This window comes from Spinacia oleracea, chromosome 6 (genome assembly GCF_020520425.1).
Source record: "Spinacia oleracea cultivar Varoflay chromosome 6, BTI_SOV_V1, whole genome shotgun sequence".
Taxonomy (NCBI): Eukaryota; Viridiplantae; Streptophyta; class Magnoliopsida; order Caryophyllales; family Amaranthaceae; genus Spinacia; species Spinacia oleracea.
The window spans coordinates 120,321,931-120,338,924 of NC_079492.1; the positions used below are offsets into that span (position 1 = coordinate 120,321,931).

A 16,994-nucleotide genomic window follows, 5' to 3' on the forward strand; every position below is an offset into this window, starting at 1 on the left:
AGAGTAAAGATATGGGGCAAAAAAATAGAGACATCCATAATCCATTTATAGTATATGGGATAATCTTTTACAGGGTGTAACAAAATAAATAAAATAAGAAAATATAAATTTTTAGAAAGAAGCTTTTCACGTGTACTCGATATAAGCATTTTCTAGAAATTGGGTGATGGTATTAAACGTGAAGTAAAGCAACATGGAAAGTTTTACTTACCTAGGAGAACCTTATAACTTCCTAGGAAGTGTCTCGTGATTTTCTCAACCAAACAATATAATTTTCCACTTCCTAGGAAGACATACTCTCATGGTTTTCATCTCAACCAAACATCACCTAAGTTTAGTTCGATTATAATGGGTACTAAATGCAGGCTGATTTTTCCCTAAATCTAGGACGATTTAATGATACTACTCCGTGTATTTTAATATAGCTTAATCCCCCTTAATTAAATTTGTACTCTAATCATGTACAATAAATATTGTAAATCAAAGGTAAATTTAACTCAAAATGATTAAAAGTTACCCCAATATAATGTAAAAGTTATTTTTTTTAGTGATGAAAATTTTCTGTTTAATAAAAATTATTCCTCATGTTAAAATTTACCAAAAACTTAATAAGAGCTACTCCGATGTAAAAGGGCGTGGCAAAGTGATTAGGGGCCTTTTGCGGTTTTATAAAATTGGGGCCCTCGTTGATATTGAAAGTATTGTAAACACAAATTTAAAGTCTGTAAAATAATAAACTCAAAATAATGTGAACAAAATATAATTTTATGGATTTTTGTATTTTGGGTACAATCTCTAATATTTTCTCCTTTGATTTGATCTCCACTTTGAATTTGACTTGGCTCACGAACTGATTTGATTTGGTTCATGGACTAGTTTGATTTGTACTTGAATGAGGGTCTTTTGTCTTGATCTCGTTCAAGGATATTGATGTAGAATAGAACGACACGTTGATGTTGTTTTCTAAGGAGAGTTTTTTATATACTTGACTGGTAAAGAGATATTTAAGGGTTTTTTAGGTTTTGTTTTCCTCTCCCGGCAAATGAACTGGAGAGCCCTGTTTATAGGAATGTAGATACCTTTAGGGTTCTAATGTACACCGGAGTTGGTAGTCATGACCCATTAAGTACTCTTGGACCATTATATTGGATGTTAACAGTTAATGAATGGGTTTAAAATAACCAAAATTTGCAGAAATTAATTTGCATAACCAAATTAATAACTTCATTGACCGTCAAATAATGACCGAATCAATATTTTGACTTTTGACTCGAATAATATTCGACGTGACACGTTAACAATTTTTTTGTGCCCACAGATATATAAATAAAAAATACTTACTTGAATAGTTTAAATATTCAAAGTGTATGGTAAAATATAATAAAATAAACTCCATATTCCATAATCTAATGTAAAAACTGTAGCTCGATTTTCTAATCTGCTTGCCTGCTTTAATACGGGAATAAAAAAAGAAAAAAAAGGCAATCAAATGTTTTATTTTTAAAAGTTATAAGTTTTACTCATTTAACAAGAAATTATTTTTGAGAATTTAAAATAAAAGAATAAGGTCCACCAAAGAAGTCAACTGAAAACTTGGTAAAGAAAAGAAATATACTGCACTTCACCACCGAAACAAACATACTCATTATATAAAATTATAAACCGTCAATCTAAATATCTAATTACTGAAGTATATAAAGTATAACTGATTCGGGGTCCGAAAATATCAGCATATCACCCACACCGGTAATTATCATCAGTGTGAGTGATACTTTCAGAAAGTCGAAACCAGCTGCTGCATAGGTAGCTAGACAGCAACAAATGCATTTTAGGTCATATATAATCATACACGGATATAGTTAGTTAATGCATTACATTAGTTTAAAAAGAACCACAAAACCACAAGTAACATAGAAGTGAACAACTCTACAATCGAAATATTCTCAAACATAAAACATTGTTTATGAAAGAAAATGACAGTGCCTTTGTTATGCAGTATAGCAAAGAGACAGAATGTCATACAAATACAATCACTCTCAACGTAAACAAAAACAACACAATATCATACTTGACCTACCAATATAAACACAGAAATAACCCAACATCTCTTATTAGATTGGGATTAAGCTTTATTACAATCTGCAGTCTTCTGCAAAAACCATAAACACCAGTATATAAAGGGTAGGACTAAATTATTTCATCATTGTCAGATTAGTAAATTCTCAAGAAATTGTTTGTCCATAGTGGAGTAGCTAAGACTCAAACATTGTAAGCAACATTGCTGTGAAAAAACAGATCGAAAAGGAGGATAAATGCTCCACGATTAATTAAGACCAAAGCAATACACCAAATGAAGAGTGGCAAGGAGAACAAGTTGGAGAATTGGAAACCTTTTCACCAGGAAGACCAACATTAATTCTTACCATTCAAAATAAATCAAAGTGCAAAAATGCAAACAATAGCAAATAATGCACAAGCTCAGTACAATGAAACCTTCCATGAGACCCATAAGAACAGGAGCTTATCAATGTCAGACACTGAAAAGAAAAACAGAATTGCAACAGAGCATAAGCAGAAGCTATATTACTCCGTATTCAGATTTGGACAATGGAAGTTCTCAATCACCTAAACATAAACTTAATACATCATAGTTTAACAAACAATTGAAATTTCATGCCAACAACCATAGACAAACAAAATGAGCATGGTAGTTGAACACTCAGACAACCATAGAAAAGTCGGTGTGATTTATGTGACAGAGAGATAAACAAGAGTAGAAATCAAACAACACAAAATCAGATGCACAGAAAAAAAAACAAAAACTGCTTGCTTGTTTAACAGTAATTAATTAATTGTGTTCTAGTGTGTGAATGGTTACTTATGGAGAAAATTGTGATTAAAAATTGCAAAAGGACGTGACTTTATCCTCCACATGACTAATTAGGCAAGAAACCGCCTCCCACATATGAAGAACATTATTTTTTGATGGCCGAAAAACAAATTCTTAAAATTGTGTTGAAGGTTGAAAATTAGAGTATACAACCATACGTTGATCCTGAATAATTTGTCCATTGAATATACGCGAGTTTTCCTTTGGAGCAGACATCAGTAGATGCCGTAAGCCTGTCAATCCAAGTACCACAACAAAAACGTACATTCAATGAAGGAATACATAAATAAATTGCCTGCTAAAAATGTTTGAACAAGATGATGTAGTTAAAGTATATATCCAAGATACTTTGAACAAATTTAGGTTGGTTTCCATCTTAAGGAGCCTAACGCCCTAGAGGTTGTATCGGAAAATACCCATGGCATCAATCGAAGCACTTTCAAGAATAAGGAAGGATGCTTACAATTTTTATTGCATTGTTGGCGGGTATTCTACGTGTTGAAATTTGGCACCTTACTTGACAAAGTTTAGGACTAGAAAGGAGCTAAACATCTAGCATGCATAATACCCAATTAGCTTTCAATTACAGACAACTTGAAAAATAAAGTCTACGATTTGGGAAGAATGAGGAATCTCCCCTAAATCTCAAAAGCAATGACATATATGTATTTTATGCAAACCTGCACAATCATAATCATTCCTATGCGTTCATCCAACTTCATACAAAGTATTTAGGCATCCTTCCAACCATTTCCCAGTCATCACATAACAAAAAGAGTACCTACACAAACGTCCAAATTGTCAACTAAAAGGCCCATATTTAGTTTTGTTTTCCACAAAACAACTAATCCGTTTTTGGGGTAACTAATAGTAATCATCCTTAAACATGAAGTCGCCGTTACAAAACAAACAATAGCAACCAAAATATTGTTTGAAGTCGGTGACATCAACATCTTTCATTGCAAAATCCATCTGAGAGCTCTTCTTCTACCCCTCCAAGATCAAACTCCATTGCTCAAGTTGCCTAGTCCAACACAGGAATTAGTTTTATCCATATGCGGAGTAATGGTCAACTCATGAGAGTCTCGAAATTTTGAAAATCCATAATATTGACATGAAACAAGATAGTGACATGAAATATATCTCTAGAAAAAAGATAGTGGCATGAAACAAGATAGTTACATGAAACAAATCAGATTTGAAAACTTTGTGAATGCAAGGAGCAAGCTGAAACAAATATCCTCCAGAAACTGTTGTAGTAATGTAAGTAAAGAAAGAAGACACGACAGCGAACAAAATTATCCAAAGAGATTGATATCTGAAAGAGCACTTCCTCATTTTCTAGAGAAAAAACAGATCACATAAAATCAAAAATATCAAATAATACAAGGCATGCCAAAATCGGGGAAGAGGAAAAAGAATAGAACAACTCGTGCATTTATCTGGTAGCAAATTCACATATGTATGTCAAACACCAAATCTACTCTATTATTCTCAAGCACAATCCTCAGTTCCAAACTTAGACAAGCTCACCTAAGGGGTTCTCTTGGAAAATGTCGAAAAACATGTACGTATTCCTTCAGCAGTTAAAAGTCGTTTGATTTGGCTAGGCAGTAGGGATATGGTACTATAACGCTTTTTACATATCCCTTGGCATGTTGGACAGCCGGTATATAAATGGCTGGAATTGAAATCAATCTATGTATAATTTGTAAAGGTAAGTAACATCATAATGTCCATGGTAACGCAATCTCATCTAAACACTTGTGTTTTTCTTCATAAATAACCTTCATTCTCACTCAATACCATTGCAGTTGGATGAGATACTTGAGGTGAATTACGCATTACCATGAGAATTGGTATATGACTTCTCTCACAAATTTACAATACAAATTTATTACCATTACCACCATTTTTTACAACGGGCTTTTAGGAACTATAGATCGAAATAAACATTTTCCTAGTATTGTCAAACACCCCAAGCTATTATTATTACCGATGAAAGTAAGTCAGATCCAGAGTAAGGGAGATAAAGAAAGATCATCTGATTCTCATCAACTTGACATCTTGACCACAAATTCACACATACATCAAACACTAACTTACTCATGTTCTTATTCTCAAGCCCAGTCCCAAAGCACAAGCTACACAGGGGCTAAAGTGAAAACGAATCTCCTAGCAATCATATTGTACTAACATGTTATCAACTTTTAAATTCACGATTATAGCCAATACCCACGTCATAACTAATGTACTAAACTTTCAAGCTAGAAATTCAACCCATCATTAACACTTTGTTTGGATAAGAGAGAATGGAGAGAAAGGGAGGGAAAAAAGTTTCCTTGCTTGGATGAGGGATTGGGGTTAGTAAGGGGAAGGACCCATTTTCCTTCCCTCTTTAATAAACACCATCCCCCCAAACTGGAAAGATTTGGAGGGAAAATGGAGCTCCACCTTCCCCCTTCCTCCTCTTTCTCCCCCCCCCCCCTCCTTTCCCTTCTACCTTCCTATCCAAACAAAGTAAGTCTAACTTGCTATATCAGAAAAAACATTAGCATAAAAAAATAGCACACAAGGAGCCTGTAATTGAATATAAAGAAGTAGATATAATATTGTTGACCTTGTAGGGGACTGTAGTAAGGTCAGAGACTCAGAGTCATTACAAAATACCAGGGAATTTGATAATGAAACATAAAAGAAATAGTTTCTATGTACTCATAAGACGAACAAAACAAACTGGAACCATGATTTGAAGAACATATATTTCTTAGAGAACAATCTGGTACAAGAACTAAGTGATAGAAGTTCTAACCTTCTCAAGCAAGGACTTAAGTTCAACATATTTCTGCTTCATTTGTTTGTTATCTGGTTTCAACTCTAAGGATGACACTACATCTTCCATGGATCCCTCAAGATTACCAAGTTCCTTTTTAGCTATTGCTCGGCGACAATAACCTTTAAAGTACAGAGGATCTAAGTTCAAGGCCTGTGTACAATCATCCTCAGCCTCATGGAATCTGCTGACCATGATATATGCCATCGTCCTATTAGCATAAGCTACAGCATTTCGTAACAGAGCAATGCTTCTGGTGTAGCAGGTTATAGCTTCATTGAATTTTTTAGCCTTGAAATATTTATTGCCCTGTTCTTTTGCATTACCAGCAGCTGGAAGAGTAAAAGAGGAGTAAATATCTTATTTCCAAAGTCCAAAACAGTTATGCAACCAATGGGAAAGAAAAGAAACATAAAAAGGTAGGTGGGGTAGGAGGAGCACCACGGGCAACATAATCAAATGGCCTCAAGCAATGAAATTGTTTCACGGGTGGCACGGAGATTTAAATTTTCTTCACAAATTGCAAATAATGAGAATGCTGAAAGAAATTTTGCTATTTTAAATCGTTAATAACTTAAGCACCTCCTGTGAAAGCATATACTTTAGCTTCATAAGTAATCGTATAAAGGGTAAAATAAACCTCAAGCATACATAACATCGGGTGCACTGGTTAATTATAGAGCATCCTAAATATCCATCAGGCATAAAGCTCTGTGTCCTTCATTTGTCAAGACATCTATTGCCAAATAGGATGATCATAGAGTTTTAAAGCCATGAAGATATGTTTAGAAGAGGAACCAACATAAATAACAATTGCCTGAAAGTTTGACAAAGACGGACATACATAACATGTACTATGACAAGTACATTACCACAGGAGTTGTGGAATTCTGATAGTTTTTTTTCCTTTGTCCTCTCAGATATCTTTGCTAAATAAAAAACTTATGCCAATGCTTTGTCACGAGAAAAAAAAAAAAAGAAAAAAGAAGAGGATACTTAAGTAATAATATTGTTTCCTTTACCTCAATGCATGTGTTAAAAAGGAGGTAGGGGGAGGATGTTTGGAGCGGAGTGGTGTCTCAACTACTTGAGCATGTGAAAGATACAAAAATCACAGGATTGGAAGGGGAAGAACATTTCCTAGATAATTCTAATAAAATTGTCATGATCATAGCTACAAAGAAGGCTTATGATAGATGACTCAAAACAAGGAGATATAATTAACATCTTCTATCCAAAAAAAATGACTCAAAAAAAACATGGTGCCTACAATGAAAATTAGAATGACGGACGTTACCATATCATCCATATGTGAAGGGATTCAGAGCACAGAGGCATCGTAGGAAAACTCATAAAGTTGAAGGGAAAACAAGGTTATCCGTCAGTGTAGTTTCATTGCAATCATCACCAATATCATCAGTGAATCGCATTTATGAGCAAACTAGCTTTTAATCATTTAAGCACAATCCAATAATTGGTAAAAGTGAAATTACAATAATAAGATTTCAAGAGCTTACTCAAACAAGGAGGGAGTGATGTTGGCCAACTTGGCAGCACATATGGGATGACAAACACAGATTCAATAATACTCGAGTAACCATCTCCACAACTCTCCACCTTTTTAGTGCGAACATTCAACGAAAAAATCCGGCCTTGAATATGGAAGAATACAATATCAGCTTCCCAGGGATGGATAAAACAATAACGTGGAATTACTTCACTCAAACCATAAGCTAAATAACTCTCATCAGACCAGATGTCAGAAAATGACACTTTATGTGCCAAACTCCACTCTCCTTCACCTCCATTATCCTTCAACCTCCACAAACTTAAAAAACCACGATATCCCTCTCCCTCCCCAGATATTTGCACACATTGAATGAACCCTCCACCCACTAAGACATCCTTGAAATGCACCGGTGATGGAATAAATCGGCATTCAACTTTTTCCTTCTTGTCCAAATCACCAAAGGGGTCATCCCACACTATTAACCCACACTGCATATCAGCCCAATACAACTTGCCATCAAACTCGAAAGCCCCATCGCACCCATATTGATGCATATATAGCATATAGTTTGCAGATTTTGTCACCCATTTCCCAGTTTCCGAAGAAAAACACATTAAAGTAGCAACATTTGACCCATTAAGTGGTGATATTCAACAACTAGAAACCTCTCAAAAATCCCAGTTGAGTCAACCTGAGAAATAAACCCAACAGCACCCCCGTGCAAAACGGCATAAGGAGGCTTCGGAATTGGGACCCACTCACCAGTGAGCGGGTTGGCTACAATAAAGCGTCTTCCTCAAATCTATCATCAAAATAAGGTTGTCCATTAAGCATTAAGTCTCATGTTCATAAGGCTTTCTCTTGGTTCTGAATTGAAACAGAATGACACCATTACTACAGTGCATGATACTTGGGTGCTTTCCATCTACAGATTCCAGAAATGGTTCATCAGCCATTTGATAAGGAGCAATTTGGAAGAAGCTCACTTCCGGGGGGTATTGGAGATCAAACTGAGTTACCCTTGCATTTGACTTGGTGTCTACTCGAACCATACGAACCAAAATAACCCATGAAGGCCCATGAAGTGAGATATACGAAGATACAAAACGACCATTCTTGATGATGGAATTCCAGACTTTCGAAACGCATTTGAAACGGTGAATTGATTTGACAGGTAACCTGATCAAAATCTGAGCTATTATATCATCAGGAAACCTATCCATTACTCCTTGACCTGGCATCTGTTTGTTATCCATCTTCAAAACAACACAATGAAACACACATGAGTTATGCATCAAAAGAAAAAGGATAAACTGAGCATACAATGACAAGATTGATAACCCTTCCAATTCCAAATGTGTTTCCTCGGGACTACCCAAAACAAAAAATCATTGGTTGCCTCATTTCCCTTCAAGAATGCTACAATTATAACTCAAAATGAAAAATGCCAAACGATAAATAGTTCCCCCCTCTTTGACAATACCCAGCTCGAACTCAGATTAGTCTCATGACCGGGAAATTTTTACTCGAACCAAAACAATAATAAAATAAAATAAAATGAAACTAGGAACACATCAAACCATCATCAAACCGGGAAATGGGATTCTTTCATCCTTCTTTTTCAAAAACCAAAAATAGAAATCGAAATTGTTCAAATGTTGAACTACACTCTTTATTTTAAATTTTTCAATCAAACCAGGAACACATCAAACCGTCATCCACTCCATGGAATTGCATTTCATAATAAAGAATGAACTCCTAGTGAACTGATCTAATCATCATAAAAATTAGGGTTAACCTGAAATCAGGGCTCGATTAGTGGTGCGGCGCGACGGGGAAGGTTGGACACAAGAGTCAGAGTGAAGATGTCGTGGTGGACGTGATGCGTTGATGGTGGTGTGTTGATGATACTATGAGAAAGAAAGTATGACCGCGAGTGTGACAGCGAGGATGGTGCTTCAGTGGAGGGAGCGACGACAGGGTACTTTGGGAGAAGAAGCGGCGACGCCAAAGAGTGTATCAGTAGTGGTGGCGACGCCAGAGAGTGTAGCAACAGCAGCATCGACTCAGTGGGGGTGAGTGGCAATGAGTGACTGTCTTGATGGGCAAGTTTAGTGTTCTGAGAGGGAGGGAACAGGGAAGTAATTAGGGAAGTGAAGTTTGAAAATGGTCTCTGAAATTGATTTTTTGGTGGCTAAGTAATTACTCCATAGTAACTAGGTTTTGAGCCCGTGTTTGTGGTTCCATCTTTTAAAATTCTTAGTTTTTTGAGGCCTTGCGAAGGTTAAAATAATATATAAAATAATATTAATATTACGTGTTAAAAAAGGAGATAAAGTGGAAAGATTGAATAATGAATATTGTGAATTAAATGGTAAATTGGATGGAGAAGACGAAGGGGAAGAAGAAACAATTGAAAAAAATGACAATTTTACAATAGCCACAACAAAACGGTAGCCACTACAATTTATTAAATCTTAGCCTTTGAATAAGGGTGGAATAATCTTGTCCATCAATTTTGCTGACTTTTAATTTATTTATAAACCCTTTTATAATGAAATTAAAATAAGTTTTTAAATAAAAATACCCACTCTCAAAGTCTCATCCGTATAATGCATTAAAAAAAACGATATTCTCATTCCTATAATATATAGTCCATGGTAGATCAAAACTATTGAAATCGAAACCCGATATTTTCGGAGTGGCCACTTTGATCAAGAACTTTGATACTAAAATCTTCAATCCAAAAACAAGTTCCATTCTTTTTCACGCAAATTTGCGGAAATATTTGTTGTGTCTTTGTTTAATTTGATGAATGTCAAAAAATAATTACAAATTAAAAGTTTGATAATGACTCTTTCTCGGCATGTCCCTTCTTTTTCTTAATTTTCAAGCCTTCATATCTTAATTCTCATATACATTTGTTTGCATACCTTCAAATCTCACCCCTTGTAATTTGAAGACCCCGTCGAATTAATTCCAATTTCAATGTTAATTTCAGTTTTGATATCGAATTTCAAATTTCAGGTTTCCATGCAGAAGGAAAATTTCTTCCAATTCTAATCTAATTAACTAATCTAAGATAGTTTTGTGTTAGATGAAGAAGAGTGGGAAACAAATTCATGTTTTTCATTGAAGATTTCAATCGGATTTCATGGTTGAGCGGTTGGAAAATAGGAGAAGGGACTAAGAAACAGAAAATATACCAAAAATGAAAAAGAACGTGGGATGATTTTCAATAAATGAATTTTTTTTTAATCAAAATTTTAATTTAAAGTCAACTAAATTAATGGTCCAGATTAGTCAATAAAAATAAAAGGCTAAGATTTGGTGTATAAAAATGGCTACCATTTTGTTGTAGCCATTCAAAAACCTTCAATTCCGAAAAAAAATGATGAATGAAAGAAGGTGATGTCACATGTCATATAAACATATATGGTTTTCTTTTTAAATACTAGGTAAAGATTCTTCCATATGTCGTGACTTCCGTTAGTAAAATAATAGTCTTATATACAAGCGTCACTCACTCCATATACCGTGACTTATGTTAGTAAAATACTAGTTTTTTTTTTTGGGTGTTAGCATCCGGTTCACCCTTAGGGCTAATCCGGATTCGGGCGCTAGTTCTGGGTGGTTAGGTTTCATTCCCCTCCCAATTGTTGTTGCGGGGGATCGAACACGGGTTCTCCCTACCAAGTTCAACCTCAATCACCACTGAACCAACAAACAATTGGTTGTTAGTAAAATACTAGTCTTAGGGAGTACTACTGCGAAATTAAAATTATTCATGGTCAAAGTAGGGCATTGGAGACCGAGCATAATGGAAAAGTGAGGAACAGTGTAAAACGGAGGGAGTATATGAAAACTAAAAAGTGTGTAACATCTAATTACCTAAAATAATAAGCAAGAAAGATTATTCACAAAGTTCTTTTAAAGAATAATTTAACACCATCTCTATTAAAAACATATAAATAGTGCAACAATATAGTACTCATATATTTTACACGATGAAAAATCTAAATGTACATATATATAGTAGTATCAAAGTAAAGAATTAAACATATAAATAAAGTGTTTTACTTGTTTATGTGCTCGTAATGGACTTGTCTAACCACATGAATTTTCTTGTCTTTTTATTCAAAAGTGACTGCTCGTCTTTGTCCTCTTTTTTATCCTTCCTTTCCGATCTTAGATCCTGCATAATTTTCATTTTCGTCTATAACACTCAAAAAGTACACATATAATTTTAACAACGTTATTATAACATTATTATATTACTTCACAATATCTATAATCTTTATTTTATAAGGGAACTCTTGAGATCATTAATGTAAATCATGTTTAACAATTTATTGTGGCTTCCACCGGCCACCTTTCGCCAAGGTATCACTCCTCTATTTTCTTATTTGTTTTCAACAAATTATTAAGACCTGACATCTCTATAAGAGAAGGATTAGCAAATTAATATACGTAAGAGTAATATTGATGCATAAATTAGAGTATAACATAGATAAGTGATCAAACTATCAAATTTATCAATAAACCATCAAAGGTTTATATTATAGCCATATGTAAATACATATGGATGATCATACGAATTTGTAAGATCAAAATTTCATATTGCTGTTTAAATTGATAAAAAAAAACATGCATAAAAAGACCAAACTATCAAGTTTACTAATTAACCTAACGTGATTATGTGTTAGTTTGCTATAGATTGCCTAACTAAAGTTAAACAAAAGGCTTAACAAACGATCAAACATATAAAACAAGAGTATAAATAGGCGAAAAGCGTATATGAGTACACGCGACATCTTAATAAGTAGAAACTACAAAACCCTAATAGCACCATATATATGACGAACTTATATCTCAAGCCATGTCTAGCATTCTAAAAAATAATTATCATCAAATCACTAATGTTAATTTAACAACTAATGAGAAATTAAGATTAAGGAATTCTTGCCAATTTCAAGGAATTGAGATGAAATTGACAAATACATTGATGATTTGATGATATCTGACGAATAGAGGCAAAGAGAAAAAGATGGATATGAATGAACGTCAATGCGTAAAGATGGTTTGAGACTACTTTGAGACGTTTAAGCAAAAACTTCTAATAATACTTTAACTACAACGATACAACCAGGAATTAAGTGATTATGCAATGTTTAAAAAACTCAGAAGTCAAAATTCTCTAACTTTATTTAATATGTATTATTCTGTCCGGTTATTTCTTTCTTTTTGTCTCTAGACCGGCCATGACCTAAAATTGAAAATTTCTTTTCAACGATCTTGAAAATACCAACTCTTCTCCGGCATGATTCGCTCTAATTTTCTATCATAACCGATTTTTGCACAACCCTAACTGGCAAATATTATTGACCGAATGCTGGATTTGAACCTCTAAAATGGTCTTTTCAAACATTCGGTATATAAAAATAGTTATTTAAACCTTCTTTTATCTTTTTTACAAAATGTACTATCCCCATATTTAAATAGGAGTCATACATGGTCGGACACGAATATTAAGGAAGAGTAGTTGAAGGAAATAAAATAATAAATCAAGTAGGGTTGGGGTACATATTTTAATCAAGTAAAACAAGTGAGGAACATTAAGTTTTGGAGGGATGGAGGGTTTATGAAATTAATTGTTTAATGTGGTGGTGAGTCATATGGTAATTAGATGGTGGGGTAAAAAATTACTAAAAATAGAAGTGTGACTCCTAATATATAAAATACGGCTGAAAATGATAAGTGTGACTCCTAATAAAATACAGAGGAAATAGTTTTTTTTACTGGTATTAATGATCATTATTTGAATACTCGATCCATAAGAGCGATTTTTTTTTATACTTATATATTGATAAGAAGAAATACCTTACTAAATCAACACTTATTTCCGGTAAGACAACTTATCAACGGAAGTTAAGCATAACACAATTGATAAGCTTTGGTTTGTTTGGTTGAATACAGAATAATTAATAACAAAAATAATTTTGCAGAAATATATATACCATATCCTTGACAATTCAATCCAAAATCAAATCAAATTTGACCCTTAACAATAAAAAAAACATAATTAAGACCATCATTAGTTTTATTACAATCAAATATTAAGACATTGATTTCCAAATTCCACGTGGTCAGTGCTAAACAATAAATGACATCATCTTTTTCATTGATTCATTCCTCCTCCTCCACAACAACCATCTCACTCTCTCTCCTCTTACAGTAACCTCACCGACGATAATAACAAACACAAACACCATTCTAACCAAAAAATACCCACAAATCCAGATCAAACTACCCAAAATCCCAGAAAAATTCCGCCATGGATCTACAACCAGAAGAGCTTCAATTCCTTAGCATAACAGACATTATCAAAGAATCAATTACAATCCCTAAACAATCTCCTCGAACATTCTACCTCTTAACCCTAGCTTTGATTTTCCCCCTTTCTTTCGCCATTTTAGCTCATTCCTTGTTCACTCACCCTATTCTAGCTCGTCTTCAAGATCCCACTACACCCATTCAATCTCAATCCCATGAGTGGGCCTTGCTCCTTCTCTTTCAGTTTTTCTACCTTCTTTTCCTCTTCACTTTTTCTCTCCTCTCCACCGCCGCCGTCGTCTTCACCGTTGCATCGCTGTATACCTCCAAACCTGTCTCCTTCTCCTCCACCATCGCCGCCATTCCCTCCGTCTTCCGACGCCTCTTCAACACCTTCATGTGGGTCTCGCTACTTATGCTTTTATATAATCTCGCTTTTATAATACTCCTTATTCTGATAATCGTTGCGGTTGATACCGAAAGTACTTTCCTTTTGTTCTTCTCGATTATCTTGGCCTTCGCTCTGTTCCTGTTTGTGCATGTGTATATTACCGCGCTCTGGCATCTTGCTAGTGTCATCTCTGTTCTCGAGCCGATTTACGGTTTCACCGCGATGAAGAAGAGCTATGAGCTTCTCCAAGGGAAGGTTTTGATGGCGGGAGTTTTCGTGTTCGGGTACCTGTCAATTTGTGGGCTTATTAGTGGTACTTTTGCCACCGTTGTTGTTCATGGGGATTCAAATACGTCTGTTTTTGTTCGGATTTTGGTTGGTGGATTCCTTGTTGGTGTTCTTGTGATTGTAAATTTGGTGGGTTTGTTGGTTCAGAGTGTGTTTTACTATGTTTGCAAGAGCTATCATCATCAGGGAATCGACAAATCAGCCCTCCATGATCATCTTGGTGGGTACCTTGGGGAGTATGTGCCTCTAAAGAGCAACATTCAATTGGAGAGCCTCGATATCTGATATGAAATGGACGGTTGTATGTTGAAAATGTGTAGAATTTTTTTTAATCTATTGTATAAATGGGAGGCAGAAAGAGTTATAAGGAGCTGAATGCTGTCTGTAAGTTTTTTCGCTTTTCGTCTTCTTTTAATTGGTACAATAAGATGCTTTATTATCATCATCCTTGTTGTTGTGTTGTTGTTATGTTAATTGGATATGAAATGAAGTGAGCATTAGTTCAGAAAATTAGTTCCTGTGATTTAATTGTTAGATTGTTACCTTTGTGGTTATTTTATTTGTTGGATGTGGGATTATTAGCTTCTTAATGATTATGAATGCTGATTATTACTATAAAGTCAGTAGGAAATTTTGTTTTAAGATTGTTTAGTGGTAACTTTAGTTGGCTATTTGAGCTCAATGCTTTGAACACCACCCTTCCCTTTTGCAATGTTCCTGATTTGTGCCCAATTATACGTGGTTTCGAATCACATGATGCATACGAGAACACAGGTTAAGGCCTCAGCCTTGGCGAATTGCTCACTGTAACATTAAGTTTGTGTAAATTTAGCTTTAGGTTCAATGTAAAAAGCGTGATGCCCTGATGTCTATGTCATGCTGCGCTTAGAATTTTAATTGAATTCAAAGGGTACCGTTCAGGTGTTATGGTTCTCTGACTTTTCAACTTTTAACGGTATATTAAAAGCCTCTTTACGATCAATGAAGTTGAAGTTATGTTGATTAGCAACATTCCAATTTGAGCACCTCAAAAGCTGAGATAGTTTTTGTTATTCATCACCTTGCCATTCATTAAATATGGTGAGTTTTTCAGATTTAATATGTAATCTTTTGTAGATTTTCTTCCTTGATGCACAACATTCACGTTTCCGTAGAAGTTCATTTTGAGTACGTGGCACAAGCGCACTTGCTTTTGCAATGTCGTTTTTAATTTTTCTCAGTAATCCTCCATTCTTCTCCTTGTCCATTGTCATAAAATACAATGAAGAACACTAGCCCATTTGAGGTTGGCATGCTAGTCAGTCTTTAGTTTTTAAGCTCCTTCAGTTACAGTGTCCTTTCGATCATTCTCTCCTGCTACAGGTAAGCCTCTTGTTTCTTGCCTCTATCAAGTTATCCTCGTGCCTTGTTGGCTTGTTGCTGCATTTGCATCTTGGTGATCATGTCGATTTTATTGAGGTTGGTACTTGTTTCGAACTACTTTTGCTGCTTTGTTAAGCTGCTAGTTGATCCGCTGAACTACTCGTGCTTTTTTTAAAAACCTGTTCTGTAACCTAGGTGTCAGTTAATTTCGAAAATTCGAAGGGGTTCTTGATCTTCACTTTTACTAGGCATGGCTTCACGTTATGATTACTTCTTGAGCACTGAGGATGAGTGGATGAATAAGAACAAATCTTGATGAAAAGCTTCCAAGGGTTTAAGGGTAGCAAGTTTTCCATTTGATGTTAAACTTCTCGAGAAAAAAGGGTTAATAATTATGCTTCCTGAAATCAGTCTGGGTTGATATTATGAAAAGAGATCAGTTAGAACTTTAACAGAATCAAATCTTTTCCCACACTTCTAAACAAAATGAAGAAGATAAAAGAGGGTTGTACTGGTTATATGACTCTTCAGCTAAATCCCTTAGCATAAGTGGGGCCAATTTGTAGGGTTACAGAGCCAATAACAAGTTCTAGACCATTTAAGGAATTATTCTAACTCTACTCTTTTTGCAAGCATATGGGTTATACTTGTCTATACACATTAAAAAGTTTTTTCGAAATCTGCTTCATAAATGCAGTATCACTTAGAGCAAAGAAAAATGAACAATTGATGTGTGTAGGTTACTAGTGTTCATGTGCTCTATTACTTGATTATTATCTGAGACTAAATCTTTATATTTTGAGAGAGAATTAAATTGTTCCTAGGCTTACTAGAGGTATACCCCCTCTATAATCCTCAGAAACATGAGGTATCATCATCTAGGATTGAAATGGTCAGATTGGTGCATCAGGTATCTTGCCCTGAACTTATCTTATTTGAACTTATAGGCCTGAGATAAATGAAAATAAGGTGAGGAGCCTAATGACTTGTGTAAGGGTGTGTCTATTTACCCGTTTTTAACTTGTCCAAACTAATCAAAGTTAGTAGAACATATTTTAGTTGTAAATTAAACTTGGGTAGCCCTTATTTTTCTTAAACTTATTCTAATTTATCTGAATTATTTTTCCTGAAATAATTGAAATAAGGTAAACAAAACAAGCCATAACTTAACGTGCTTTTATATCTCCATAAATTTGTACACTCTGCCTTAAGCAGGAGTCCCTTACAAAGACGTTGGGGTAATGTTAATGTTGTTTACGAAATTGTATCAGAATTTTTAGTGTGACTGGTTTTTGTCAAGTTTTTCTTTTGCTGGGTTCTTGATATGCTGTTGCTTATTTGGCTACATTGGTGTGGCAGTATATTTTTTTTGTTTTATTGCTGAAGT

General features: G+C 34.7%; 3 protein-coding genes across 8 annotated transcripts; 1 reads left to right on the top strand and 2 right to left on the bottom strand.

Annotated features, from left to right (window-relative positions):
- Positions 1–1,768: 1,768 nt before the first annotated feature.
- LOC110797641 (uncharacterized) lies at positions 1,769–9,406 on the bottom strand. 6 transcript variants are annotated; one of them, XR_002535904.2, is made up of 6 exons: positions 9,032–9,406; positions 7,241–8,489; positions 5,703–6,055; positions 3,571–3,671; positions 3,354–3,442; positions 1,769–3,123 (listed from the first exon to the last, which is right to left on the bottom strand). XR_002535904.2 is itself a non-coding variant. In XM_056831557.1 (5 exons), exons 2-4 carry the CDS (start codon positions 7,845–7,847, stop codon positions 3,609–3,611), a joined length of 1,023 nt encoding a protein of 340 aa, XP_056687535.1. In that variant the 5' UTR covers positions 7,848–8,489; positions 9,032–9,406; the 3' UTR covers positions 3,141–3,442; positions 3,571–3,608. The 6 variants fall into 6 exon arrangements, 5 of the variants coding, with proteins under 5 accessions (XP_021858440.1, XP_056687535.1, XP_056687534.1 ...); XM_056831557.1 differs by lacking the exon at positions 1,769–3,123 and having other exon boundaries at positions 3,141–3,442; XM_022002748.2 differs by lacking the exons at positions 3,354–3,442; positions 3,571–3,671 and having other exon boundaries at positions 1,777–3,123.
- LOC130463542 (putative F-box protein At1g53370) lies at positions 7,847–8,489 on the bottom strand. Its single transcript, XM_056832703.1, has 2 exons — positions 8,144–8,489; positions 7,847–8,010 (listed from the first exon to the last, which is right to left on the bottom strand). The coding sequence occupies exons 1-2, from the start codon at positions 8,487–8,489 to the stop codon at positions 7,847–7,849; spliced, it is 510 nt and encodes a 169-aa protein (XP_056688681.1).
- A 4,008-nt stretch (positions 9,407–13,414) lies between the features above and the next one.
- On the top strand, positions 13,415–14,768 carry LOC110797642 (uncharacterized). Its single transcript, XM_022002749.2, has one exon. The coding sequence runs from the start codon at positions 13,568–13,570 to the stop codon at positions 14,528–14,530; it is 963 nt and encodes a 320-aa protein (XP_021858441.1). The 5' UTR covers positions 13,415–13,567; the 3' UTR covers positions 14,531–14,768.
- Positions 14,769–16,994: the final 2,226 nt, after the last annotated feature.